Source organism: Drosophila albomicans, chromosome 3 (assembly GCF_009650485.2).
Source record: "Drosophila albomicans strain 15112-1751.03 chromosome 3, ASM965048v2, whole genome shotgun sequence".
Classification (NCBI taxonomy): Eukaryota; Metazoa; Arthropoda; class Insecta; order Diptera; family Drosophilidae; genus Drosophila; species Drosophila albomicans.
In genome coordinates this window covers 24,978,349-25,005,359 of record NC_047629.2, presented here as the reverse complement: position 1 = coordinate 25,005,359, position 27,011 = coordinate 24,978,349, and the positions used below count along the sequence as shown (strand labels likewise).

At 34.9% G+C, this 27,011-nt stretch overlaps 3 protein-coding genes across 5 annotated transcripts; 2 read left to right on the top strand and 1 right to left on the bottom strand.

Annotated features, from left to right (window-relative positions):
• Positions 1 to 7,862: 7,862 nt before the first annotated feature.
• Positions 7,863 to 9,328, bottom strand: LOC117568851 (60S acidic ribosomal protein P0). The gene is made up of 3 exons (XM_034249728.2): positions 9,234 to 9,328; positions 9,015 to 9,107; positions 7,863 to 8,933 (listed from the first exon to the last, which is right to left on the bottom strand). The coding sequence occupies exons 2-3, from the start codon at positions 9,066 to 9,068 to the stop codon at positions 8,034 to 8,036; spliced, it is 954 nt and encodes a 317-aa protein (XP_034105619.1). The 5' UTR covers positions 9,069 to 9,107; positions 9,234 to 9,328; the 3' UTR covers positions 7,863 to 8,033.
• A 332-nt stretch (positions 9,329 to 9,660) lies between these two features.
• Positions 9,661 to 10,737, top strand: LOC117568852 (dnaJ protein homolog 1). 3 transcript variants are annotated; one of them, XM_034249732.2, is made up of 2 exons: positions 9,661 to 9,762; positions 9,918 to 10,737. In XM_034249732.2, the coding sequence occupies exon 2, from the start codon at positions 9,922 to 9,924 to the stop codon at positions 10,306 to 10,308; it is 387 nt and encodes a 128-aa protein (XP_034105623.1). In that variant the 5' UTR covers positions 9,661 to 9,762; positions 9,918 to 9,921; the 3' UTR covers positions 10,309 to 10,737. The 3 variants fall into 3 exon arrangements, with proteins under 3 accessions (XP_034105623.1, XP_034105622.1, XP_034105620.1); XM_034249731.2 differs by lacking the exon at positions 9,661 to 9,762 and adding an exon at positions 9,776 to 9,863; XM_034249729.2 differs by lacking the exon at positions 9,661 to 9,762 and adding an exon at positions 9,781 to 9,800.
• A 5,167-nt stretch (positions 10,738 to 15,904) lies between these two features.
• LOC117569803 (GATA zinc finger domain-containing protein 14-like) lies at positions 15,905 to 26,999 on the top strand. The gene is made up of 2 exons (XM_052003501.1): positions 15,905 to 16,644; positions 25,779 to 26,999. Exons 1-2 carry the CDS (start codon positions 15,917 to 15,919, stop codon positions 25,795 to 25,797), a joined length of 747 nt encoding a protein of 248 aa, XP_051859461.1. The 5' UTR covers positions 15,905 to 15,916; the 3' UTR covers positions 25,798 to 26,999.
• The last annotated feature ends 12 nt before the right edge of the window (positions 27,000 to 27,011 follow it).

The window sequence follows — 27,011 nt, the reverse complement described above, 5'->3', positions numbered from 1 at the left end:
AAAGACACACGCACAGCGCTCTGCACTTTGTCTGGTGAGGCGGAATTGGAATATGCGCGTGCAGTTTTCACTTTGTGCTTATTTTCTCGATGTTAGTTTTTTTGGTGGTGGTCGCCTTCGTGTGTATTCCCTCTGAACTAAAGCTCCAAAAACTTTGCTGCAATGTAAGTGGTCTCCAGAGAGCAAGTGAGAGAGAGAGAATGGCAGATGGCAGAGAAGAAGGCAGAAGGCAGAAGGCAGGAGGAATATATCGTGGTATGCGGTCGTGTAGTCAACTTCAACTTCACTTAAAATCCTTTTTGCCGTTACGTTTCGATGCATATGAGGTTTTGTTTAGAGACGACCTCCCCATTCCCATCCCCCATCCCCTTACCCTTCCCCTGCTGCCTTCTTGCCAGAAGTCGATGCAGTGAGGCAGGCAGCTTATTTATAATTTAAATTTGCCAAAAGTTTGCAGGTTGCATTCAAATTTTCCGCTGCCGCTGTCGAGTGGGTGAACTTTACTTTTATGCAAATGACACTGCAAAACACCAACACACACACACTTGCACACAGTCTCGGTTTCGGTGTCATTCACAAAGTTTCCACTCTGGCTCTGCATATTACGCATACGCACCGTGGTGTTGTTAGCATCACAGCCGCCACTCTGTCTGTCTTTACCCTTCTGCTGCAATGTGAGCTATAGTCTAGGTAGCAGTCATTATGGCTTATGATTACGGCTATTAGTGCGAGTTAGCTAAGCTTAGACCAGCCTGTGCCACAGTCCACAGTTCGCAGTTCGCTTAGTTTGTGGATAGAACGGGGGATTTTATAGCCAGCAATTTGCCTCGTCGCCACCGTCTGTGGTCAAGTGAGGTTACGAGTTGTCCGTCGGGTGTGTTGGGCTGCCTGCTTCTTGCCGTTGCTCCGTGTGGATTACCTTGGCAACATCAAGATATCCATATTAGCCAGATTCTGTGGCTACTTGCAGCTTAATTCGTTAAGTTAAGCATTGAGAAATAACTTGGTTTTACTCAGATTTAATTTGCATCTTCTTAATGCCTGAATAGTCTTTACCTTGATTGCGGAATTTAGACTTCACCTTTATATTGTCCATGTAACTTATGTATAATAATAGAAACAAGTATTAAAAGAACTAAAAAGAATCTATGAAATAAACATAAATATTATATATAAAAACAAATTTTAAGATTAATTGATCTACAAATACATTTTGCAAGGCATTTTTATAGACAATATTACAATAAGAATATTACACACCCAATAAAATTAATGTCCTGAAATATCAAACTGAAGATTTCTAAGATCAGATAAGCAATCTAAAGTATATAACACCAAGAAAAAATGTTTTCATATTTTATTTAAAGTCATTTAAAGTGATTTGATCTATATATTTTCATGAAAACAACTGCTTCTAATTAAATTGTACCAAGTATTATCTTTTTGCGAAGTGAAAGAATTATTTTCAATCTGTGGGTATTGTTTTTTTTATAAATAGTTCTAAAGTGCGTTAATATATTTACTCAAAAATTGAAGGTTTCCTTGCCAATCTCTGATTTGTTTATCAAGTACAATAAATTTCAAATAATATTAATAATTTGTAATATTTTAACACTTTTAATTATTTGCTAAAGTAAAACTGTTTTCAATTTAATGAAACTGCGTTTTTCCAATCAACTAATTTTCTAGATTTCAAACTGAACGCAAAGTTGTTGCAACTGATTAAAAGTCTTTCTCTCGGAAAGTTATTTTTTCTCATCTCTAAGTCTGCAGCTCTCTCTCTCTATTTTTCTCTATTTTTATTTTCTTTCCTTTCTCTTTTCTCTGATACTCGGCAGTTAACTGTACCCTCCCCCCACTTTTAGCTATGCCGCAAATGCGCTTATCACAAGCTTTTGCTGATTGCCTGAGCATCATAGCCGCAAAACCTTAGCACCAAAATAAATACATTTTTAAGAGCTTTATCAAATGGCAGCCTAACTGGGACAGCGGCTGAGGCAGAGGCGACAGTTGGTAAACTTCAACCAATAAAAATTAAAATATTTAAGCAAAGCGTAAAGATGCAAAGCCCTGCAGTAAAGAAAGATACATGGCCGAAAGGAGAAAAAAGGTATCTGAGGTGGTTTGCTGTTGTTGCTGCTGCTGTTGCTGTTGGCGCTGCTGTGGTGGTTGTTTGGTTGCCGTTGTAGCAGATTAAAAATTCCACACAACCTGAGAGTGGGCGATGGTTCGGGAATGAAACTGGGCTTGGGGGTTGAGGGCTCCAAAAAGTATCATTGCAAAGTTTTGTTCGCTTTTCATTCTTCTTTTTCTGCTGCATGCGAGATGCTGCTCTAGCTGCTGCTGTTGCTGCGGTAAAAATGCCTGCGAGGCAAGGACCTCGACTCAATGTTGTCTCTCCGCAAATGTCTCTATGTGTGTGTGTGTGTGAGTGTGAGTGTGTTTGCTAAGTATTTTCTCAGTTAATTATGCAAAGATATACGCTTAAAATTTTGCAATATTACGTGCATATTTCAAATACTCAACGTAAATTCTCGCTCTCTCTCTCTTTCTCTTTCTCTCTCTCCCACTCTCTACATCTCGTCTCTCGCTCTGTGAAAGAAAGCTGTAAAAATGCCTCAAGGATACAGCTGGGGAAATGGGAGCTGGTTGCAAAGGTTATATGCTCCGTGTACATGTGGGTTAAGGCTTACCTTGTCACAACCTTGGCCCGAGGTCGCTTCTGGGTTCGCTACAACACCAACCCATCCACACACACACACACACGCACACTCGCACACACACACACACACACACACGCCGCATAGCTTGGCAGCTGCCGCACTGCTTTTTTAATTGCTCGTTTGCCTTGCAATCATCGTACGCCGTAAATGTTGCCGTTTATTGTTACGGCTGCTCCACGGCATCATATGCTTGCTGTCCCACTCACACACACACACTCCGTCACGTTGCAAGCCAACGAAATATGGCCAAGAGTTTCAGCTCTAATTAAAGCAATGCGATTTTAATGGAATTAGCAAACGTCCTTAGACATCCTTCTCAGGCTTCAGTCGGCTTACAAATTATAATAGAAGATAAATGTCAAGCGACTACTTAATTGGATTTCATTTAAGTCGAAAATCAATTTGTCTATCGGCTCAAATATGCCTAAAAAAAATGGCTTGTGTATTTTACGTTCAAGTTTTTGAGCAGAAAAATATTTTCAAGACCTTTGCTGTTTTTTGTTTAGAATCTTAGTCGGCAATAACAAATTTTAAATAAAATCTTAGCTGTTTTTCAGATTCATTCAATATATGAATCATGTTTCTTAAAAACACAAAAGAAACTTTAAAGATATTGAAGCTTTCAAGAGAAGGTTTTGGTGCTTAAATATTTCTAACAAGCTTTGTTTATAAATAATTTAATTTAAATTTGACTTAAATAAAAGCATAAATTTTCTTAAACATTTGTAAATACATTTAAGATTTTTTGTTACCTTTGAAAAAAATTCAGTTGCTATCTTTACATATAGCTAATAATAATATTAATATAATAGTGATAATACAATTTAATAATTTTACAATAACTTTCCAAAAATTCAGGAATACAACTTTTCTTGAACCAAATAATTTTGCATATTTTATTTATATTTTATTATATAAAAAAAACAGCTTGAATCAAATATCCTAAATAAATGACTTTCAATATATTTTGTAGATGCTTTTCGGCATTTTGATGATCAAGATCTGCAGTTTTTAAAATTGACTCAAATGTGTTAACATTGTAAACAAAATTTAATAATCAAGATTTGTTGTATTTCCAGATTGTAAATTTTACATGTAATTAAATACTAAATTAAATAAACGAAATTGTTGAATTAACATAAACAGACTCTGTTTTCTACATTTTATTGGCTCGCTTCGAATTCTTCGTTTAAATTTCAATAGTGGCTAAAACTTTGTGCCAAGTATTTATTAATTAACTTTCCATTTGCATGCAGTAAACGAAATAAAAGTTAAGTTCAACTCTAATGCAGCATCTGAAAATTGTATATTCTGAATTTCACCTCAGTAGTCAACCACACCCACCCCACTCCACCGACTGTACCGCCCTTGTCATGCTCAAATGCCGCGGCATGCCGGAGAGAAAATAAAACTTGCAAAATGCAAAAACAAAAGCTCAACTTGAACAGCACGAGTGAGGTAGATGGATGGAGTGACTGAGTTGCAAACAGGGCGAAGAAGGGGAAAGAGAGGCGATGGGGAAAGTGCAACTTGCGTTAGCAGCTGCAGCGCCATGCGATGATAACTGAAAATCTATTTTCTAACTGACTGACATCCAATATATTTGAATGTAAAGCAAAAGGGGGGAAAACACACACACACAGAGAGAACAAATCATATAAATAAAAATATGGTAAGCAATTTGTGTTGCAATGCTGAGGCCATGTGATGCTCATGCTCACCTTGCCACGCCCAATTTAGTTTTGTCACATCAAAATATTTGCTATTCCATCCCCGAACTGCAGATGGAGGTTGGAGGGTGGAGGATGGAGGACGCTTGTGGGCGCTTACCGCGTATAATTTATCTATGCATATGTTTTGAGTTGAGTTGCCATCAGCAGTGAGGCAGCATCGAGCATTCAGCATCCAGTGAACACGAGAAGGTCCGCATAAATCACAAACCCCTCCTCAATTCAGTCACAGCCACACAACATTTCCCAGCTCAGCTCTCGCACACACATACACATACACACACAGTTTCACACCCCTTTCGTGTAACAGCAGTTTTCGCCCTCGCACATCACGTAAAAATCCAAAAGCAATTGCCGTCAATTTATTTTCACGTGCCTATTAAAAGAACGGGATTAGAATGGGATCCGCATTTGGGGTTTTCTTTTTCCACATTCATCGTTTGCGGATACAATACTGCTCAGTTCTGGAGATCTTGTTTATGCCACAAAGCATAAATACGATGTATCTGATGTCATCAAGGTAATATTTTAAGACTTATGTGACAAACTGACACATGAATTCACCTATTCAATGAATCACTTAATTTTTATTTATCTTTTTGAAGAAGAAAAGATAGTTTTTCTTCGAAAATTTAGTTTTTCTATTTTATACAGTACGTATTCTCTGAACAAATTGCATTTAAGCACAACCCAAATTGAGGCGATGGAATAAAATATAAGTGCTTCAACTGAAATTAAAAATCGTACTTAACTTAAGAAAACATTAGCAATCTGACCTTTTGAGAAGTTTTTTGCTAGTTTTCTATATCATACTAAAATGAGTCTTATAATTTCGTAGAGAATTAATTCCGCAGAATGACTAATAACCTTAATTATATAATTTATTACTATTATACGTTAAGACATTAATTTAACAATACATTGATCTCCTTATCCTCTGTTATTACCTTGTTATTTTTGTAAATTGTATGAGCCAAATTAGTCTTTTTCTAATCCTTGCTTAGAACATATACATACACTTGAAATTATCCCTTTACATTTTAAAATAAAGTGTTCAAATAATTCATTAATTATCTTGATATGACTTGTTTAAATACACCCAGCAAATTGGCAGTGATGGCTGATATAAAAAAATATATTTACAAAAATGGTTTATTTATTAATTTTTTTTTTAAATTGATGCAAACCTCTAATATTTTTATAAATAGATATTTTACAAATTTAAAAAAATCATTAAAGTCTTAAATTATTAAATTCAGCATTTTCATTAAAAACTGAGCATTTTGCATTGTCCTTCGCTGATGGCGCTGTGAAAGGATATAGGATGCAAATGGGGAAATGCCCCAGTCTTTTTGGCCAGGCCAAATCTCAGCTGAACGCAAATAATTTGATAGCGTTGGCGGGTCGAAGAACGGAAGACAAAACATGCATAACAGCAGCATCATCGTTATATCGATGGCATTCACATGTTTGGCACACAAACGAAATGCCAAAGCAACAAAAATATGCATACAAATCCATCTATGCGTATGCGTATTGATAGCCAAAAACCAAACCAAACCAAATCTCGACCAGACCCAGACCCAGACTAGACCGAAAGCGGAGTGAAGGTGGCGGCGAGTCCTAAACTCAAATCTGACGACTGCTCCACATTTTGTTGTGCATGACAAACATTGTGTGTGTGTGACTTTATGTCAGTGTGTGAGTGTGTACGTGTGTGTGTCTGCTATCGAATATTGTCTATATGGGTATCTGGACTATAGTCTCTGACTGTGGAAATCTGGATGCTGTTTGTTCGTCCGTTCGTGGCGTCCCAATCAATTGTCCAAATGTCCAAACTTCATTTGTTATTCGCATCACAAAAATTGAAGCAAATCATTTTGCCAATCGCATTTTGATTTCGAATGACACTGACAGTGCTGTTATTAGATGGGTGACTTTAGCACCCACCACTCATTCACCACCCACCATCAACTATCCCACCCTGCCATCCACAATTTATGTTAATTTTTGTGTATTTGCCGCCAGCGGCGCTTGAAATTATGCAATGCCTTTATTAATTTATGACAAACCAAATGGTTAGTCGTGCTAGAGAGGAGATCACGTGATAAATGCGAGTAAATATCGCACATAATGTGCACAAGTGCATCACAACTATATGTTAATGTACATATTTCTAACACAGCATTTAATGGAGTGAATATGTAAGTAAAATCGATTTTGTATTTCGACAATGTAAACAATATAATAATAACATTAATTCTTAAACTATTGACACTAACCATCTAATATTATATGTATGTATTTTATTATTAGCTTAGAAGACAATGACATAAATATAACATTTTCAAAACCAAATAAAAATGGGCTCAAAATGAAATAGTTTTCACAGTAAATACTACATTGAAAAACGATCGTAGAAATAGCATTAAAATGTATTGTGTTTAAGTAAGTAAGTATTGTTTTTAAAATTTTTGAATTGTAAGGAACCACTTTATCTTTAATTATCAAAATTTTATAACATTATTGTTTTTAAAGCTAGATTTTAGAGAAAAATGGAAGAAAATGAAACAAGCTGGAGGGTTATATGTTTTCTAGAGCATCTGTCCCACTTCTGACTACGATGTAACTAGTGAGTGGCTAGTGCCATGTAGGGAGGCAAACTACGGCAGCCCTACTGGGGAGTGTGTCGTGAGTATGCCCTTGGTGTCGGCTATTTATGCAGTGTTTAACTTGGCCCAGAGCGTTTACTAGATGAGGGGGCGTGGCATTTCCATTTTAACGCGCCAGCCGCGTAACTCATTTTCACCCCAGACGAATAAGCGAAAAGTGCAAGCAAACAGAAAATACGAAATACAACAAAAAAGTAAAAAATAAAAATAAATAAAAGGGAAATAAAGTTTCTTTTGCTGCCACTTGGCACATTCTTAATTTCTTGCGTATTTTGTCAAGACAAATTGAATTTTTATGAGCGCAGCAGTCGCGTCGTCGTTTCTTTGCTGTTGCAAAGAAAATCGCAAAAAGGCGTCGCGAGACGGCAACGGCAACGAAACGAGCGAAAACTTTAAACTTTTCTCATCTTGTGAAATTCATTTTATCACAAGTAATTACTTTGTAAATATATGGGGTGGCAGACAATGCAGCAGACATCGTCGTCGTCGTAGCATTTTACGTGGATTGCACACGCAGGCAACAGCAGCCTTTTGGCCATTTGAAGAGGACAATAAAATTGACGGCTACACATAAAAATAAAACCTTAAGGACGTTGCAGCATGCAACAAGGAAATCGAGTTCGAAAATAATTTTTAAATTGCAAAAGAACAGTAAGCCGCTTGCTACGAAACTCTCGTATTGCAACAATGTTGCTAAGCAAATGTTGCCAGCTAATAAATAAATAAAAGCAAACATATCAAGTTTACATAATCTTTATTGTTGTTGTTATTCAATGCACAGTGGAACGAATACAACTTGCCATTGGGTTTGTCAAACCGCGACAATAATTTGCATTATCCGCCGTACAATAAAATTTGTCGTAAACATTGAAAATTGTAGCGCAAAGTGCTCAGAGAAAAGTGCTGCTTTAATCGAACAGACCAAAGCCCATGTCGTCATCCTCCTCTTCCTCTTCGGACTCGACCTTCTTGGCCTCCTCCTTTTTCTCGGCAGCACCAGCGCCGGCAGCTGGAGCCGAAGCGGCAGCAGCAGCAGCAAACTTGCTGGGATCCTTGATGTACTCCTTGATGGTGGTGGCTTCCTTGAATTCCACTTCGGTGGTGGCGGCAATAGCCAACAAATTCTTGAAACCGTTGGCAATGCTGTGTGGTGCCGATGCAATGGTTGGGTAACCCACCGACAAACACACGGCAGCCAAGTTGGCAACACCTTGTTGGAACTTGGCACGCAAATCCTCGGGCTTGATGTCCAGAATTTCGGGCGAGAAGATCGAACCCGAATCGTACACCTGGCTGACGAGCAGACCGTACGAGAAGGGCGAAATGTTCAACATGTTGAGCAGAGTTGCCTCGGAGGCACCAACTTTGTCGCCAGGCTTCAAGATGGGCACATCGTTGATGATTTCAATGGTACCCTTGGAAATCTTGGTGGGGATGGACAGAGCCTGGAAGAAACTGGTCTTCTCGGGACCTAGACCAGTGTTCTGGGCTGGGATGATGACGTGCAGTGGGGCAATAGCGCCGGGACGTGCGGGGGCACGCACCTTAGACTCGAGCAGCTTGTCGCGCACCTCAGCCAAATCGCCCTTGGTGAACACAAAGCCCACATTGCCCTTAATGTGGGGCAACAGTTTCTCCAACTGAGGGTTGTTCTCCAAATGACCACGAATTGCCTTACGCATCATCGTGTTCTTGCCCATCAGGACAACAGCCAGGCCACGCAGGCTGGTACGAATGTTCTGCATTTGCTTGGAGCCCACATTGTCGGCGCCCACAATGAAACACTTTGGATACTCATCGAAGAGTTCCTAAAAAAAAAAATGGAAAGTATGTTTAGTGCCACCTCTTCACACTTTTCCAAAACTCAGCATGTGTTTTACACCACTTACCACAACTTTGATGAAGTATTGAGCCTTCCATGCTGCTTTGTTCTCCCTAACCATTTTACAGTAGTATTAGGGACTCGGTTTCGAATTTAAGAACTGCAAAATATGGTTTAATTTCATTAGTTGCATGTACACTTCTATAATGCGATTGCATTTTTATTATTTGTAACTCAAGCATCAGGCGGATGTTGAATATTTTTAAAGATTTTATGAACGCCTTACCAAAACACAAACTATACGCGGTGGTGACTTGGACCAAATGGACGAGTTGTCATTTTCGCGAAGGCAATATCGATATATAAGTATCGCTATGCGATATTGTTATCGATATTTTGATACTCGTACTTTGGCAAATAACATTAGAAAATTGTTTTTATTTTTAAACATTTGAATACTACCAAAATTTTCAATTGAAGTAGTAGTGTAATTATAGGAATATAACATTTTGCATAACGAAGTAAATATATGCAATGAATATCAGTGTTGTGAAGTGCTCATAATGTGGCAACTCCATAGTTGTCAGCTGTTCAACATGTTGATAGCATAGATACAAGCAATATGTAAAAAATATATTTATTTTAAAGAAAATAATTAAAAATTTAAATAAAATTTCATATCATCTAATTACTACTTACATTCTCCATAACAGCAGTCTAAACAAAATCATCGATATTTGTAATCATAAATATTGAAAATAACTTTAAAAGTAGACCCATCGATAGAATAACCGATGTATCTCCGCCTCTAATTAGTACGTAGCGATAAATGTTTGGGTTTAGCTATGTTATTGTTTGTTGTGAAATACATTAAATTTGTTTTTAGTCAATAAACTTCAACGTGAATTTTATTTAAGTAATAAGTCCAACTTTGTTAATCAACTATCTGATCTCTTTTGAATCTCGACAGTACAATGGGCAAAAACTACTACGAAATACTTGGTATAACCAAGTCTGCAACAAACGATGAAATCAAAAAAGCATATAAACGAATGGCTCTTAAATATCATCCAGACAAAAACGATCATCCTCAGGCTGCAGAGGCCTTCCAGGAGGTTGCTGCTGCATTCGAGATACTATCAAATAAAGAGAAACGTGAGATCTACGACAACTATGGCGAGGAAGGCTTAAAATCTAATGGCAGCGACCAACCGAATTATGGCCAAACTTCATCAGATATGTTGCCGTTTATGTGCGCCGTTGGTGGAACAGTTTTATTTGCATTTGCTGCATTTAAGACGTTCCAGTTTTTTACAAAGAAAAAGGACACTGGAGACGACAATGATTCGTCTTCGGAGTGATAATATTTACCGAATAGAATACTCTACATTTTGTAAATACGAATAGTGATGATTTGTTACGAAAAACAATAAAATGTGATTTCTTGCTTAACTAATCAGCTGTTTCTTGTAACAATCGATATTACAAACTTGAAAGCTTCGAATCAAAACTAATGCCAAAATGTAAAGTTTCGATACTTGCATCGTTAACAATATCGTTTTAATGTAACAGAATGTTAGCTCATACGATTATCGTATTACGATATCTAATAGACAGAATAAACAGAAATAGAAGCACGATTGATAAAATCTTCCAATTTACAAATATTTACGAATTTTCCTTTTTGTTTTGCACGTTGAGATTTAAGTTATTCTTAAATGAAATATACACGTATATTTCAAAAAAAAAAAAAAAACAAATGTACGAAAGCGCACTAATTGCATCATCAAGCTAGCATATGTATATTAACTAATTGGATTTGTAGTGATCAGAGAACGGCTTTGGCTGAATGAAAAACATTTATACGCGCTCAATACCCGAATAATTTCAAATTTATAGTATGCAAAATCAAAATTGGACTTAGTAGTTTAAAAACAAAAACCAGCTACAACAACAAGCTGCAATTCGTGGAACGTAAGAGGTTCGCATGCAGTCGAAGCCGCTCATATCTGGCCGACTTGTCGCTAATTGTTTACTCAGACACGAACAACTCAAAGTGAACCGAAAGATGCTTTCGTCAAAATCCGCTCATTTTATTACTCTGACTTTTGTTCAGCGAGTTGAATTGAGTGGGAAATTTGGAAGAGAAGACTCAAGATGCTCGGAATGCTCTTCAGTGATGAGTAAATCAAGAGCTTTGCTGGTAGTGATATACTTAACTGCCCTATAGTGTTATTTTAGTATAAAAATTAAAGCCTCAAGAGCAACATCGATTCAGCGGATACGACTTCGTAAATTTCTTAAATTCAGCACTAGAATGCAAAATTATTATGAAATACTTGGTATTAAAAAAAATGCAACGTCTGCAGAGATTAGAAGTGCCTTTAAGCGAATGGCCCTTAAATATCATCCGGATAAGCATAGCCAAAGTCGGATATATGTTGAGAAGTTCCAAAATATAGCAGCTGCTTATGAAACCCTTTGGGATGAAAAAAAAAGAAAATTGTACGATAAAAAAGGCGAGAAAGGTCTAGAAGAGAACCTTAAGAACTCACAGGAAATGAATCATCAAACTAGTACGCCAGATATGGAACCCTTTTGGTACTTCATTGGTGGAACACTTTTGTTCGCAGCTTCCGCATTTGCAGCTTTCAAAATTTTCAAATATTTTAATAATAAACAAAAGGCGATAAAATAATGTTTATTTGTATGTAACTAAATGTTGTGCATTACTAGATGTATGAATATTTTGTTTTGTGTCAATTGGAATTAAAAATTAAAAATAAAAAAATCAAACAATTTTAAAAATATTAAATTTCTAGATTTTTCTGTAACCTTTTCGGGAGAGTTTTATTTTAACTTCGCTTACACATGTGTTTTGCGAACGAACTGACGAAATTTTACAAAATTATTTTTGTGCTTACATACATTGTGAAATAGAAATTCAAAGCATAGTTTAGAATAGTTCACAAAAGCGATCGCTTCAAAATTGATGAAAATACAGAAGTTTACAAATTGCTGGGACTTATTGTCCCAGTAGTCCCGAAAGGGGTAAAACATATAAAACATATAATACATACATAGTATGTACATATGTCTAACAAACATATATGTACATATGTTTGAGGAGCAGCCCGCAACATGTTGCTGGCAATATACCACTTTTTTTTAATACAATCGATAACGTTAAGTGCAATATCGATATTCTATACGTATTATGTACCGATTTATTTGTGTGCATGTAGAATGTCAGGTAATAAGCGGTAATTCCCCTGAATCAGATGTTATAAATAAAGAATTCCGCGTGATCTTCGGTTAGTGCAAAACGTATCGCATCGAGAAAGGTCGCAATTGATTAGTAAAATGGACAATCATAATTATAACCAGGATCGTCGTCTCGTTGGAAGGAACCGAAATACCGGAAGTCCAAGTGACGAACTCTCTAGGATGTTCAGAGAAAGTTCAAATAACCACAGAGATATTGCAAGAGTGTATTCTTTGATGGCTGACGGTGCCAGAAATGATTCTGAGCTGGTGTCAACCGCTTGTGTGATTGGCGGCGGTATCATTTTGGGAGCTTATGTCCTTAAGGAATTAGCTGAAGCATTTAACGAAGCTAACAACGAGTCGAGACGTAATACATAAATATCAGAAACAATGTGAACATAAATATTTTTATGTACTAGTATATGAAAATAATAATGTTAAATAAAGTTTTCTGAAAGGCACATATGCCTATTATATTGCATTTTATAAAATTAGTGTACTTTATTTCAATTTTTTTATGCAGATTTATTGCACATTGTATGCATAACCTCAAGTAAAAAATTGTGCAATTGAAGAGAAATGTGATTATCAATTTTTCTGTGACACCAAAATTATCGAATTTAATATGGTATAAATGCATATATGGGTAATCGTTACGCCAAATAAAAATTGTGATACACATATCGATATATTAAAAACTTTCGGCATTAGGTGAAAAAACATCTAAAGTGTTTACCTTATCATTCCCAAACGTGAATATCAAATGTGGTGGATCACATAATTTGAATATCAGAATTTAGTAGCCTTGCTTTGACAATGGATAATCACGATCCCTATGTAATCCTGGGCATTACGAGGGACGCTACAAATGAAGAAATTGCAGATGCTTACCGTGAACTTTTAAGCATATGTTTTTGCAGAGATGTTAGCCAGTTCAGGCGAATTGTAAGAGCTTATTTACAGCTATGTGGCATGGGACCGGATGACGCATGGAGTTCTCCTACTCCCGTACACACCAATTCTTTTAGATGGTTTCGGTCAAACGGATTTAGAATCATCTGCTTTATTGGAGGATCCGTCTTATTTGGAGTCATCGCATATAAAGCCTTCCAGCTAAGTAAAACTACACAAAGTCCCACATTGAAAGCACCTATCACCACCATTTTAGATGCTTGGCAGTGGTCAGAGAAAACAACAATCTCAGTCTCGCAATGGATTATAGAAAACCCACCGTTTCAAAACAGAAATGGAGTCGGAGAATCACGCGCATCAATCCCCTCCCATTGTTTATTAACGGGCTCCTCTCTAACAGCATTTATTAACAAGTTTAGAGATGGACAATCTTCCAATGGGATTGTTTCCACATCTACTACAGGAGCTTGGCAGTGGTCAGAGAAAACAACAACTTCAGTCTCGCAATGGATTATAGAAAACCCACCGTTGCAAAACGGAGATGAAGTCGGAGAATCATACGCATCAATCCCCTCCCATTGTTTAGTAACGGGGTCTTCTCTAACAGCATTGGTTAACCAGAATAGAGACGGACAATCTTCCAATGCGATTGCTTCCACACCTACTACAGATGGACAATCATCCAAACGGATCGATTCCACTGTAAGCTCCATCTCTGGTTCCACTTTCGAAGCCAGTTCGAAAGCATTAAAATGGATAGCAGGATCTGTAGGATCAGCTTGGAAATGGAGTGTGGACAAAGTAACATCGACTCCTGGAGATGAACAATCCTCAAACGAGATCGGTTCCACTGTCAGCTCCACTGCCACTTCTACTTTGGGAGCCTGTTCGAAAGCACTTAAATGGGGTGTGGAATCTGTAGGATCAGCTTGGAAATGGAGTGTGGACAAAGTAACATCTACTACTGGAGATGAACAATCAACAAACGAGATCGGTTCCACTGTCAGTTCCATCTTCGGAGTCTGTTCGAAAGCACTAAAATGGACAGCTGGATCTGTAGGATCAGTTTGGAAATGGAGTGCGGACAAAGTAACATCTACTACTGGAGATGAACAATCCTCAAACGAGATCGGTTCCACTGTCAGTTCCATTTCTAGTACCACCTTCGGAGTCTGTTCGAAAGCACTAAAATGGACAGCTGGATCTGTAGGATCAGTTTGGAAATGGAGTGCGGACAAAGTAACATCTACTACTGGAGATGAACAATCCTCAAACGAGATCGGTTCCACTGTCAGCTCCACTGCCACTTCTACTTTGGGAGCCTGTTCGAAAGCACTTAAATGGGGTGTGGAATCTGTAGGATCAGCTTGGAAATGGAGTGTGGGCAAAGTAACATCTACTACTGGAGATGAACAATCCTCAAACGAGATCGGTTCCACTGTCAGTTCCATTTTTAGTACCACCTTCGGAGTCTGTTCGAAAGCACTAAAATGGACAGCTGGATCTGTAGGATCAGTTTGGAAATGGAGTGTGGACAAAGTAACATCGACTCCTGGAGATGAACAATCCTCAAATGAGATCGGTTCCACTGTCAGCTCCACTGCCACTTCTACTTTGGGAGCCTGTTCGAAAGCACTTAAATGGGGTGTGGAATCTGTAGGATCAGCTTGGAAATGGAGTGTGGGCAAAGTAACATCTACTACTGGAGATGAACAATCAACAAGCGAGATCGGTTCCACTGTCAGTTCCATTTCTAGTTCCACCTTCGGAGTCTGTTCGAAAGCACTAAAATGGACAGCTGGATCTGTAGGATCAGTTTGGAAATGGAGTGTGGACAAAGTAACATCTCCTACTGAAGATGGACAATCCTCCAATGGGGGCGGTTCCACTGGCAGTTCAATTTCTAATTCCACTTTGGGAGCATGTTCGAAAGCTCTGAAATGGACAGAGGGATCGCTAGGAGCAGCCTGGCAATGGACGACTGGAAAGATATCATCTCAAAGCAATGAGTCTACACCAGCAGCAGCTGCCACATCGGTAGGTGTCTTATCAAAAATTTGGAAATGGGCATCGGGCAGAAGCTAAAAATGTATGCGATTATTACAAAACAAATATTACAAATATAAGGAAGTACATACTATTACTTTATTTGCATCATCATTTGGTAGAACCTACATATAAATTATTTATAAATTTGCATTGTACATACATACATACAATATACATCCAAAAGTATGTATGTATGTATGAGCATATGAGTTAAATCGAATGCAAGTGTTTTCACCAAAGTTGCATCGGGCGAACAGTTGTTTAAGCAGGAAGAAACCAATTAACTGAAAATAGGCAATGGTCTTAGCGAAATTCAATTTGATTTTTTTTAATTTTTTCTTAAAATTGCAAAACAATTTAAAGTAATTTTATGGAGCCAAAATTTGCAATTAAAATAATCAGCTCATTTCCACCAATATCGCATTTTTTTCGATAAGCATACCAAAATATTATCGAACATACGGCCGCACTTTCAGAATCATTGTCGCATGATCAATGATGCGGCTGCATCAGCCATCCCTCTCTTACAGACAACCACTTATGGAATAAAGAGGCGGAATGTTGTTCTTAAGTTAAGAATCTTAACTGAAATTTCCATAAAGTGATATATCGATATTTCCGATGAACATCAATCTCCCGCGCTGTTTGCATAACATCGATATCCATAGTGTAATCGATGTTTTTTAGATGACATTTGGGGGATTTTACTTTATACTGAACAGAGCTTATTACTACATCACGATGGACAAGAATTTCGAGGATTACTATGGCATTTTGAGGATAGATCAAAACGCATCGAATGCTGCCATTCGAAAAGCTTATCTTGATCTTGTAATGAAGAATCATCCGGACAAGAATCCGCGACAAACTGCAAAACAACTGGATTTCTGTAAGAGAATTATTAAAGCATATCAAGTATTGTCGGATCCCATGCAGCGTAAGGAGTACGATCGAAATTACCAAGAAAGAAAGAAGCGACAACAGACGAACGCTAATCAACAAGGAAGAGGCAACAAGGAGTCACATGGAAGCAATAGCCAAAAGCAAAAAGAGAATTCCAAGCCCCACAATAACCAAAATGGTCATTCTTCGGGTAATCAGGAAAAGAAGAAATACGAACACCGTCCAAAAAGCGAACAGAAGGAGAATAATCATAATCGACATTCGTCATACAATCAGGAAAGAAGTCATCAACAAAATACTGGTCAACAAAGAAGACCCAACAGCGAGCAGAAAGAAAAGCCAAAGCCACATTATAATCATAATGCACATTCTTCTGGTAATGAAGGAAGGCATGACTGGCATCGTCAAGATGAACGGGATCGAAACCAGAGTAACTTTCAAAATCGACACCATGCATATTATCAGGAGAGTTGGCAGGAGGATTATGACTTATATGAAATGCTTGGCTTACGGAATAATGCTACTCAAAATGATATTCAAAACGCTTATTTTAATTTAACACAGAGGTTTAGTCAAGAAAATGCAAATCCAGCAACAACGAAGATTTACGCTAAGATTCTAAAAGCATACATTATTCTTTCAGACCCGGAATTGCGTAATAATTATGATGGACGAAGTAGGAATCGTAATCAGATCGCCAGAACCTATGGAACATTTGCTTTCCTAGATGATGAACACTTTGATGGCACAAATTCTGATGCATCGACATTTGTGAAAGGTATCTCTGTTGGTTGTATAGGATGTGGGTTAGCCCTTTACGTAGTTTTTAAATGGGTGGGTAAAGCTGTGGCATTCACGCTTACTCACTTGGTAAAATGTATGTGTTCTGGGTGTCGTGGAAACCAAAATTCTCATTGATAAATTATTATTGCAAATTTTCATACTTTCAATAAAAAATATTGACGGTGATTGGAACATAAATTAAATACCACAATAATTATCGAAAAATCAGATTAGCTATAGCCATACATTAAATTACTTTAATGAAAACATCATATTTTCTGTATGTGACTGTATTCGACTTAGTGCTGCTAAAAGATGCTTGTCTTGCATAGCTTAAAATGGCAGAACTAACATACATATGTACATATGTACATATATGTACATGTACAGTCTTCTCATACACAAGTTTATGATATTTGTGTTTTTTATTTAAATACAATAACTATTCGAAATCATTGTATAAAATAAGAATACGCATATAACTATTTTAAGAATATATATGTTCATTCTTTTGATATTTTTATATTTAGTATGCTTTTTTAGCACTTGATAAAATAAAATGATTATTATTTACTCTATATATGTATGTATGGAACAATACATAAGAATATCTAGAAAACGCTATGAATATCGATAGACCAAAGAATATCATATTATCTTGCAACTTGCAAGACTAGAAATTTTATGTGCGTCAAGATAGCTCCGCAACTTTAGCGTCACATATCGATAAAAAAATATCGGCTAAAAAAAACTTTTTATTTTCGTCTTTTTACGTGGTATTTAAACTAAAATTAAAAAAGATTGAATGCAAAACAATAGAAAATTAAATTATCTTTCTATTAAATCCATGTTCGTCAAATTTCATGTAGTATTTATGCACTAAAATCGTGATTGAAAAATTGGGGTAGCAACATTTTTGCAAATATCTCGGCTTTGACGAGTTGTCGGCCAAATCGGCTTATAACAAGTTATAGAGTATTGTTTTATAAATATACCCTCAAAAATTCATAATTTTAAAACTTTTCGTTTTTGAGATATTTGAGAAAAAGTACGATAACCTCAGCTCCAGCCCCATACAAAATGAGCACAAAAAATCAATGCTACCGATTAATGACCGTAACTTTTTTTTGACTTTCTTGTCGGCCATAGCGCACATTATACTTTCGTAGATACAACTATAAGGAAGATATATAGCAATTTTGGTTGCAATCCAATTTTCTGTTTTTTGAGAAAATTGACCTTTTCCTAACCCGCAAAAACAAGTTCATTTCGCAGGTGCATCAAATCACTGGAACCAGCGTGGAACCAGTCAGTGTTAAATAACACCATTTGGACTTTGGCGGGACTTCAAATACTTGCAGAAAATAACTAAATGAAACAAATATTACTATAATTTAAAATTACATTTAAATACTCTATTTATATATATATTACTTTGTTATAATTAATAAATATACGCAATTAAATATTCTTATTTAAATCGTAATTTTGCAGTTTACTTGATCACTGTTAGCGGCAAAACTTTATGTTAACGCTATCATCAAATTATTCTTAATATTTGCAGAACTTATAGGCCATGTCGCGCTATTTCATTCTATTCGAATCAAATAGATAAATATTTTGCTTTTTGTTTTATTCAAATCGGTTAAGCCGTTTTCGAGAAAATTCAATTTTTTGTGATTATTGCGAAAATTACAAATAAATTTCAATTTGGCATGGCAACGCTTAACATCTGCGAAGCTAGTAAAAAGTTAGCGTCGAATTTTTGTTTTGCAGATTTTTCAACATTTTGACTATGTACATAATTGGTCAATACTTTAAAAAATAGATAATTAACATATGTATCATTTCCCAATATATACTACATAGCAAATTATCATAGTTTCCGAGAAAATTCAAAATAACATCTACATTTTTCGATTATACGCTCTCCTAGACTTTGTCTGAGAAGGCGCGCATTGTTATAATATAAACATAAAAAATTCGAATGCTTTGCAATTTGTTTTATTCAAATCGTGATTTTCCTTTTCGAGAAAATCGCATTTTAGTAGAATAGTACACATTTTTGAATTTTTGCGCAATACCTAAAGTAGTCAAAGCGTTGCCAAATTTAAAAAAATGGCGATCATGTACATACCTATTTATCATATTTATTACCCATATATATCCCCAACTTATTGGCCATGTCGCGCTATTTCATTCTATTCGAATCAAATAGATAAATATTTTGCTTTTTGTTTTTATTCAAATCGGTTAAGCCGTTTTCGAGAAAATTCAATTTTTGTGATTATTGCGAAAATTACAAATAAATTTCAATTTGGCATGGCAACGCTTAACATCTGCGAAGCTAGTAAAAAGTTAGCGTCGAATTTTTGTTTTGCAGATTTTTCAACATTTTGACTATGTACATAATTGGTCAATACTTTAAAAAATAGATAATTAACATATGTATCATTTCCCAATATATACTACATAGCAAATTATCATAGTTTCCGAGAAAATTCAAAATAACATCTACATTTTTCGATTATACGCTCTCCTAGACTTTGTCTGAGAAGGCGCGCATTGTTATAATATAAACATAAAAAATTCGAATGCTTTGCAATTTGTTTTATTCAAATCGTGATTTTCCTTTTCGAGAAAATCGCATTTTAGTAGAATAGTACACATTTTTGAATTTTTGCGCAATACCTAAAGTAGTCAAAGCGTTGCCAAATTTAAAAAATGGCGATCATGTACATACCTATTTATCATATTTATTACCCATATATATCCCCAACTTATTGGCCATGTCGCGCTATTTCATTCTATTCGAATCAAATAGATAAATATTTTGCTTTTTGTTTTATTCAAATCGGTTAAGCCGTTTTCGAGAAAATTCAATTTTTGTGATTATTGCGAAAATTACAAATAAATTTCAATTTGGCATGGCAACGCTTAACATCTGCGAAGCTAGTAAAAAGTTAGCGTCGAATTTTTGTTTTGCAGATTTTTCAACATTTTGACTATGTACATAATTGGTCAATACTTTAAAAAATAGATAATTAACATATGTATCATTTCCCAATATATACTACATAGCAAATTATCATAGTTTCCGAGAAAATTCAAAATAACATCTACATTTTTCGATTATACGCTCTCCTAGACTTTGTCTGAGAAGGCGCGCATTGTTATAATATAAACATAAAAAATTCGAATGCTTTGCAATTTGTTTTATTCAAATCGTGATTTTCCTTTTCGAGAAAATCGCATTTTAGTAGAATAGTACACATTTTTGAATTTTTGCGCAATACCTAAAGTAGTCAAAGCGTTGCCAAATTTAAAAAATGGCGATCATGTACATACCTATTTATCATATTTATTACCCATATATATCCCCAACTTATTGGCCATGTCGCGCTATTTCATTCTATTCGAATCAAATAGATAAATATTTTGCTTTTTGTTTTATTCAAATCGGTTAAGCCGTTTTCGAGAAAATTCAATTTTTGTGATTATTGCGAAAATTACAAATAAATTTCAATTTGGGCATGGCAACGCTTAACATCTGCGAAGCTAGTAAAAAGTTAGCGTCGAATTTTTGTTTTGCAGATTTTTCAACATTTTGACTATGTACATAATTGGTCAATACTTTAAAAAATAGATAATTAACATATGTATCATTTCCCAATATATACTACATAGCAAATTATCATAGTTTCCGAGAAAATTCAAAATAACATCTACATTTTTCGATTATACGCTCTCCTAGACTTTGTCTGAGAAGGCGCGCATTGTTATAATATAAACATAAAAAATTCGAATGCTTTGCAATTTGTTTTATTCAAATCGTGATTTTCCTTTTCGAGAAAATCGCATTTTAGTAGAATAGTACACATTTTTGAATTTTTGCGCAATACCTAAAGTAGTCAAAGCGTTGCCAAATTTAAAAAATGGCGATCATGTACATACCTATTTATCATATTTATTACCCATATATATCCCCAACTTATTGGCCATGTCGCGCTATTTCATTCTATTCGAATCAAATAGATAAATATTTTGCTTTTTGTTTTTTATTCAAATCGGTTAAGCCGTTTTCGAGAAAATTCAATTTTTGTGATTATTGCGAAAATTACAAATAAATTTCAATTTGGCATGGCAACGCTTAACATCTGCGAAGCTAGTAAAAAGTTAGCGTCGAATTTTTGTTTTGCAGATTTTTCAACATTTTGACTATGTACATAATTGGTCAATACTTTAAAAAATAGATAATTAACATATGTATCATTTCCCAATATATACTACATAGCAAATTATCATAGTTTCCGAGAAAATTCAAAATAACATCTACATTTTTCGATTATACGCTCTCCTAGACTTTGTCTGAGAAGGCGCGCATTGTTATAATATAAACATAAAAAATTCGAATGCTTTGCAATTTGTTTTATTCAAATCGTGATTTTCCTTTTCGAGAAAATCGCATTTTAGTAGAATAGTACACATTTTTGAATTTTTTGCGCAATACCTAAAGTAGTCAAAGCGTTGCCAAATTTAAAAAATGGCGATCATGTACATACCTATTTATCATATTTATTACCCATATATATCCCCAACTTATTGGCCATGTCGCGCTATTTCATTCTATTCGAATCAAATAGATAAATATTTTGCTTTTTGTTTTATTCAAATCGGTTAAGCCGTTTTCGAGAAAATTCAATTTTTGTGATTATTGCGAAAATTACAAATAAATTTCAATTTGGCATGGCAACGCTTAACATCTGCGAAGCTAGTAAAAAGTTAGCGTCGAATTTTTGTTTTGCAGATTTTTCAACATTTTGACTATGTACATAATTGGTCAATACTTTAAAAAATAGATAATTAACATATGTATCATTTCCCAATATATACTACATAGCAAATTATCATAGTTTCCGAGAAAATTCAAAATAACATCTACATTTTTCGATTATACGCGCTCTCCTAGACTTTGTCTGAGAAGGCGCGCATTGTTATAATATAAACATAAAAAATTCGAATGCTTTGCAATTTGTTTTATTCAAATCGTGATTTTCCTTTTCGAGAAAATCGCATTTTAGTAGAATAGTACACATTTTTGAATTTTTGCGCAATACCTAAAGTAGTCAAAGCGTTGCCAAATTTAAAAAATGGCGATCATGTACATACCTATTTATCATATTTATTACCCATATATATCCCCAACTTATTGGCCATGTCGCGCTATTTCATTCTATTCGAATCAAATAGATAAATATTTTGCTTTTTGTTTTATTCAAATCGGTTAAGCCGTTTTCGAGAAAATTCAATTTTTGTGATTATTGCGAAAATTACAAATAAATTTCAATTTGGCATGGCAACGCTTAACATCTGCGAAGCTAGTAAAAAGTTAGCGTCGAATTTTTGTTTTGCAGATTTTTCAACATTTTGACTATGTACATAATTGGTCAATACTTTAAAAAAATAGATAATTAACATATGTATCATTTCCCAATATATACTACATAGCAAATTATCATAGTTTCCGAGAAAATTCAAAATAACATCTACATTTTTCGATTATACGCTCTCCTAGACTTTGTCTGAGAAGGCGCGCATTGTTATAATATAAACATAAAAAATTCGAATGCTTTGCAATTTGTTGCTGGGTAGATAGTTATGTTCCAGAGTTGCCACCAAGTTCATAAAGGGTGGCCCAACTTTCGGCCGTAACACGTGTTGCCACCATGGTAATATTATTTTGGCAATAATCACAAGAAGAATTGAATTTTCTCGAAAACGGCTTAACCGATTTGAATAAAACAAAAAGCAAAATATTTATCTATTTGATTCGAATAGAATGAAATAGCGCGACATGGCCAATAAGTTGGGGATATATATGGGTAATAAATATGATAAATAGGTATGTACATGATCGCCATTTTTTAAATTTGGCAACGCTTTGACTACTTTAGGTATTGCGCAAAAATTCAAAAATGTGTACTATTCTACTAAAATGCGATTTTCTCGAAAAGGAAAATCACGATTTGAATAAAACAAATTGCAAAGCATTCGAATTTTTAATGTTTATATTATAACAATGCGCGCCTTCTCAGACAAAGTCTAGGAGAGCGTATAATCGAAAAATGTAGATGTTATTTTGAATTTTCTCGGAAACTATGATAATTTGCTATGTAGTATATATTGGGAAATGATACATATGTTAATTATCTATTTTTTAAAGTATTGACCAATTATGTACATAGTCAAAATGTTGAAAAAATCTGCAAAACAAAAATTCGACGCTAACTTTTTACTAGCTTCGCAGATGTTAAGCGTTGCCATGCCAAATTGAAATTTATTTGTAATTTTCGCAATAATCACAAAAATTGAATTTTCTCGAAAACGGCTTAACCGATTTGAATAAAACAAAAAGCAAAATATTTATCTATTTGATTCGAATAGAATGAAATAGCGCGACATGGCCAATAAGTTGGGGATATATATGGGTAATAAATATGATAAATAGGTATGTACATGATCGCCATTTTTTAAATTTGGCAACGCTTTGACTACTTTAGGTATTGCGCAAAAATTCAAAAATGTGTACTATTCTACTAAAATGCGATTTTCTCGAAAAGGAAAATCACGATTTGAATAAAACAAATTGCAAAGCATTCGAATTTTTTATGTTTATATTATAACAATGCGCGCCTTCTCAGACAAAGTCTAGGAGAGCGTATAATCGAAAAATGTAGATGTTATTTTGAATTTTCTCGGAAACTATGATAATTTGCTATGTAGTATATATTGGGAAATGATACATATGTTAATTATCTATTTTTTAAAGTATTGACCAATTATGTACATAGTCAAAATGTTGAAAAATCTGCAAAACAAAAATTCGACGCTAACTTTTTACTAGCTTCGCAGATGTTAAGCGTTGCCATGCCAAATTGAAATTTATTTGTAATTTTCGCAATAATCACAAAAATTGAATTTTCTCGAAAACGGCTTAACCGATTTGAATAAAACAAAAAGCAAAATATTTATCTATTTGATTCGAATAGAATGAAATAGCGCGACATGGCCTATAAGTTCTGCAAATATTAAGAATAATTTGATGATAGCGTTAACATAAAGTTTTGCCGCTAACAGTGATCAAGTAAACTGCAAAATTACGATTTAAATAAGAATATTTAATTGCGTATATTTATTAATTATAACAAAGTAATATATATATAAATAGAGTATTTAAATGTAATTTTAAAATTATAGTAATATTTGTTTCATTTAGTTATTTTCTGCAAGTATTTGAAGTCCCGCCAAAGTCCAAATGGTGTTATTTAACACTGACTGGTTCCACGCTGGTTCCAGTGATTTGATGCACCTGCGAAATGAACTTGTTTTTGCGGGTTAGGTCAATTTTCTCAAAAACAGAAAATTGGATTGCAACCAAAATTGCTATATATCTTCCTTATAGTTGTATCTACGAAAGTATAATGTGCGCTATGGCCGACAAGAAAGTCAAAAAAAAGTTACGGTCATTAATCGGTAGCATTGATTTTTTGTGCTCATTTTGTATGGGGCTGGAGCTGAGGTTATCGTACTTTTTCTCAAATATCTCAAAAACGAAAAGTTTTAAAATTATGAATTTTTGAGGGTATATTTATAAAACAATACTCTATAACTTGTTATAAGCCGATTTGGCCGACAACTCGTCAAAGCCGAGATATTTGCAAAAATGTTGCTACCCCAATTTTTCAATCACGATTTTAGTGCATAAATACTGCATGAAATTTGACGAACATGGATTTAATAGAAAGATAATTTAATTTTCTATTGTTTTGCATTCAAACTTTTTTAATTTTAGTTTAAATACCACGTAAAAAGACGAAAATAAAAAGTTTTTTTTAGCCGATATTTTTTTATCGATATGTGACGCTAAAGTTGCGGAGCTATCTTGACGCACATAGAAATTTTTTGTTCTTCGGCAAAACAGATATCGATAATTGCCAAAAAATTTACCGATCTGTTTTAACAACATCGATATTTTGCAGGTAACATATGAGGGAATTCCCTTTATACTTTGCAGTCCACAAACACTGCTGCGTCTATACTACTTCATCACGATGGACAAGAATTTCGAGGATTACTATGACATTTTGGGGGTAGATTCAAAAGCAACGAATGCTACCATTCGAAAAGCTTTTCAATTTCTTATAAAGAAGAATCATCCGGATAAGAATCCGCGTCAAACCGCAAGTGATCTGGACTCTTGCAAGAGAATTATTAAGGCATATAAAGTATTGTCGGATCCCTCGCAGCGTAATGAGTACGATCGAAATTACCAAGAAAGAAAGAAGCGACAACAGACGAACGCTAATCAACAAGGAAGAGGCAACAAGGAGTCACATGGAAGCAATAGCCAAAAGCAAAAAGAGAATTCCAAGCCCCACAATAACCAAAATGGTCATTCTTCGGGTAATCAGGAAAAGAAGAAATACGAACACCGTCCAAAAAGCGAACAGAAGGAGAATAATCATAATCGACATTCGTCATACAATCAGGAAAGAAGTCATCAACAAAATACTGGTCAACAAAGAAGACCCAACAGCGAGCAGAAAGAAAAGCCAAAGCCACATTATAATCATAATGCACATTCTTCTGGTAATGAAGGAAGGCATGACTGGCATCGTCAAGATGAACGGGATCGAAACCAGAGTAACTTTCAAAATCGACACCATGCATATTATCAGGAGAGTTGGCAGGAGGATTATGACTTATATGAAATGCTTGGCCTTACGGAATAATGCTACGCAAAATGATATTCAAATCGCTTATTTCATTTTAATACAGAGGTTTAGCCAAGAGAATGCAAATCCAGCAACAATGAAGATTTACGCTAAGATTCTAAAAGCATACATTATTCTTTCAGACCTGGAATTGCGAAATAATTATGACAGCCAAAGGAATAAACGCAATCAGTTCACTAACAGCTTTAGAAACATCAAGATCAACGAAGTCTGTCGGTATTTTTGTTACGGACTTGGTATTTATTTGTCGTACATTTGGAGGTATCCCATTGGAAGGTTACTTAAAGATGTTTGCTATACCTGCCTTGGAATCGTAAATCTAACGTATACTGTTTTCTCATCAGTCATTTTCATATTATATAGTGCGACACGCTTTATCTTCAGGGTTTTGCCGCCAGTTTGCAATGGATTGATAATTGTAATCAAATGTTTAACAGAAGTGATTTGTTTTCCATTAACTGTATTCTTAAATTAAATAGTGTAACTATTCAGAATCATTCTATAAAATATGAATATTCAAATAATTAATTTTAAAATCTTTTTTGTTACTAATTCTTAAAATAAAATTATTATGAGTCAATAGCATGTATATTATCGCACTGACGTTCTATAATAGATTATTATGTATCATTTAAGTAATTGTGTTGTCACTATAAGCTTAATTTGTAAATTCATTTTTTTAAGCGCAACTTGTTCACTATGAACACAAGTAGGGAGGATTGCTATGGCATTTTGGATGTCAATCAAAACGCATCGAGTGCTGATACTCGAAAAGCTTATCACAATCTAGTGCTTAAGCATCATCCAAGTTCAAGCGCTAGGAACTAACTGGAATCCTGTAAGAGAATAATTAAAGCATATGATGTTCTATCGGATTTCACATTCCATAAGGATTACAATGAAGATTATCAGAACAGAATCAAAACCAAACTGCATAGAAGCTGTAACCGGAAATCCAATTATTTCTATGGAAACATTGACATTATTTAGGCTTAGGCTTTAGGAATGTTGTTACCTTTATTATGGACTTGTTATTTATATGTCGTACATTTGAATGTATGGTTCTCCAAGACGTCTTTAAGATGCTGACATGCTTGACTTGGAGTCAAGTTCTCACATCATCAGATTACATATCTATCACTTTATCTTCTGAATTTTAGCGCTAGTTTTCAATGGATTGATAATTGGAATCAAATGTTTAACAAATGTGATTAGTTTCATGTTCGATGTATTATTATATTAAAATTCATTATTATATAAAATAATAAAAAGTAAATCAATTCTTTCAAAGAGGAAGGCCTAATTTTGAATATATAATTTGTAATCGTTAGAAGATGAAATAAATCGAGTATAAA

What these genes read in the sequence shown, in the direction of transcription:
- LOC117568851 (XM_034249728.2), bottom strand. Translation starts at nt 9,068, where the DNA reads ATGGTTAGGGAGAACAAAGCAGCATGGAAGGCTCAATACTTCATCAAA. An exon ending in AATACTTCATCAAAGTTGTG is followed by an intron (nt 8,934 to 9,014) that starts GTAAGTGGTGTA and finishes TTTTTTTTTTAG; the next exon opens with GAACTCTTCGATGAGTATCC.
- LOC117569803 (XM_052003501.1), top strand. Translation starts at nt 15,917, where the DNA reads ATGGACAAGAATTTCGAGGATTACTATGGCATTTTGAGGATAGATCAA.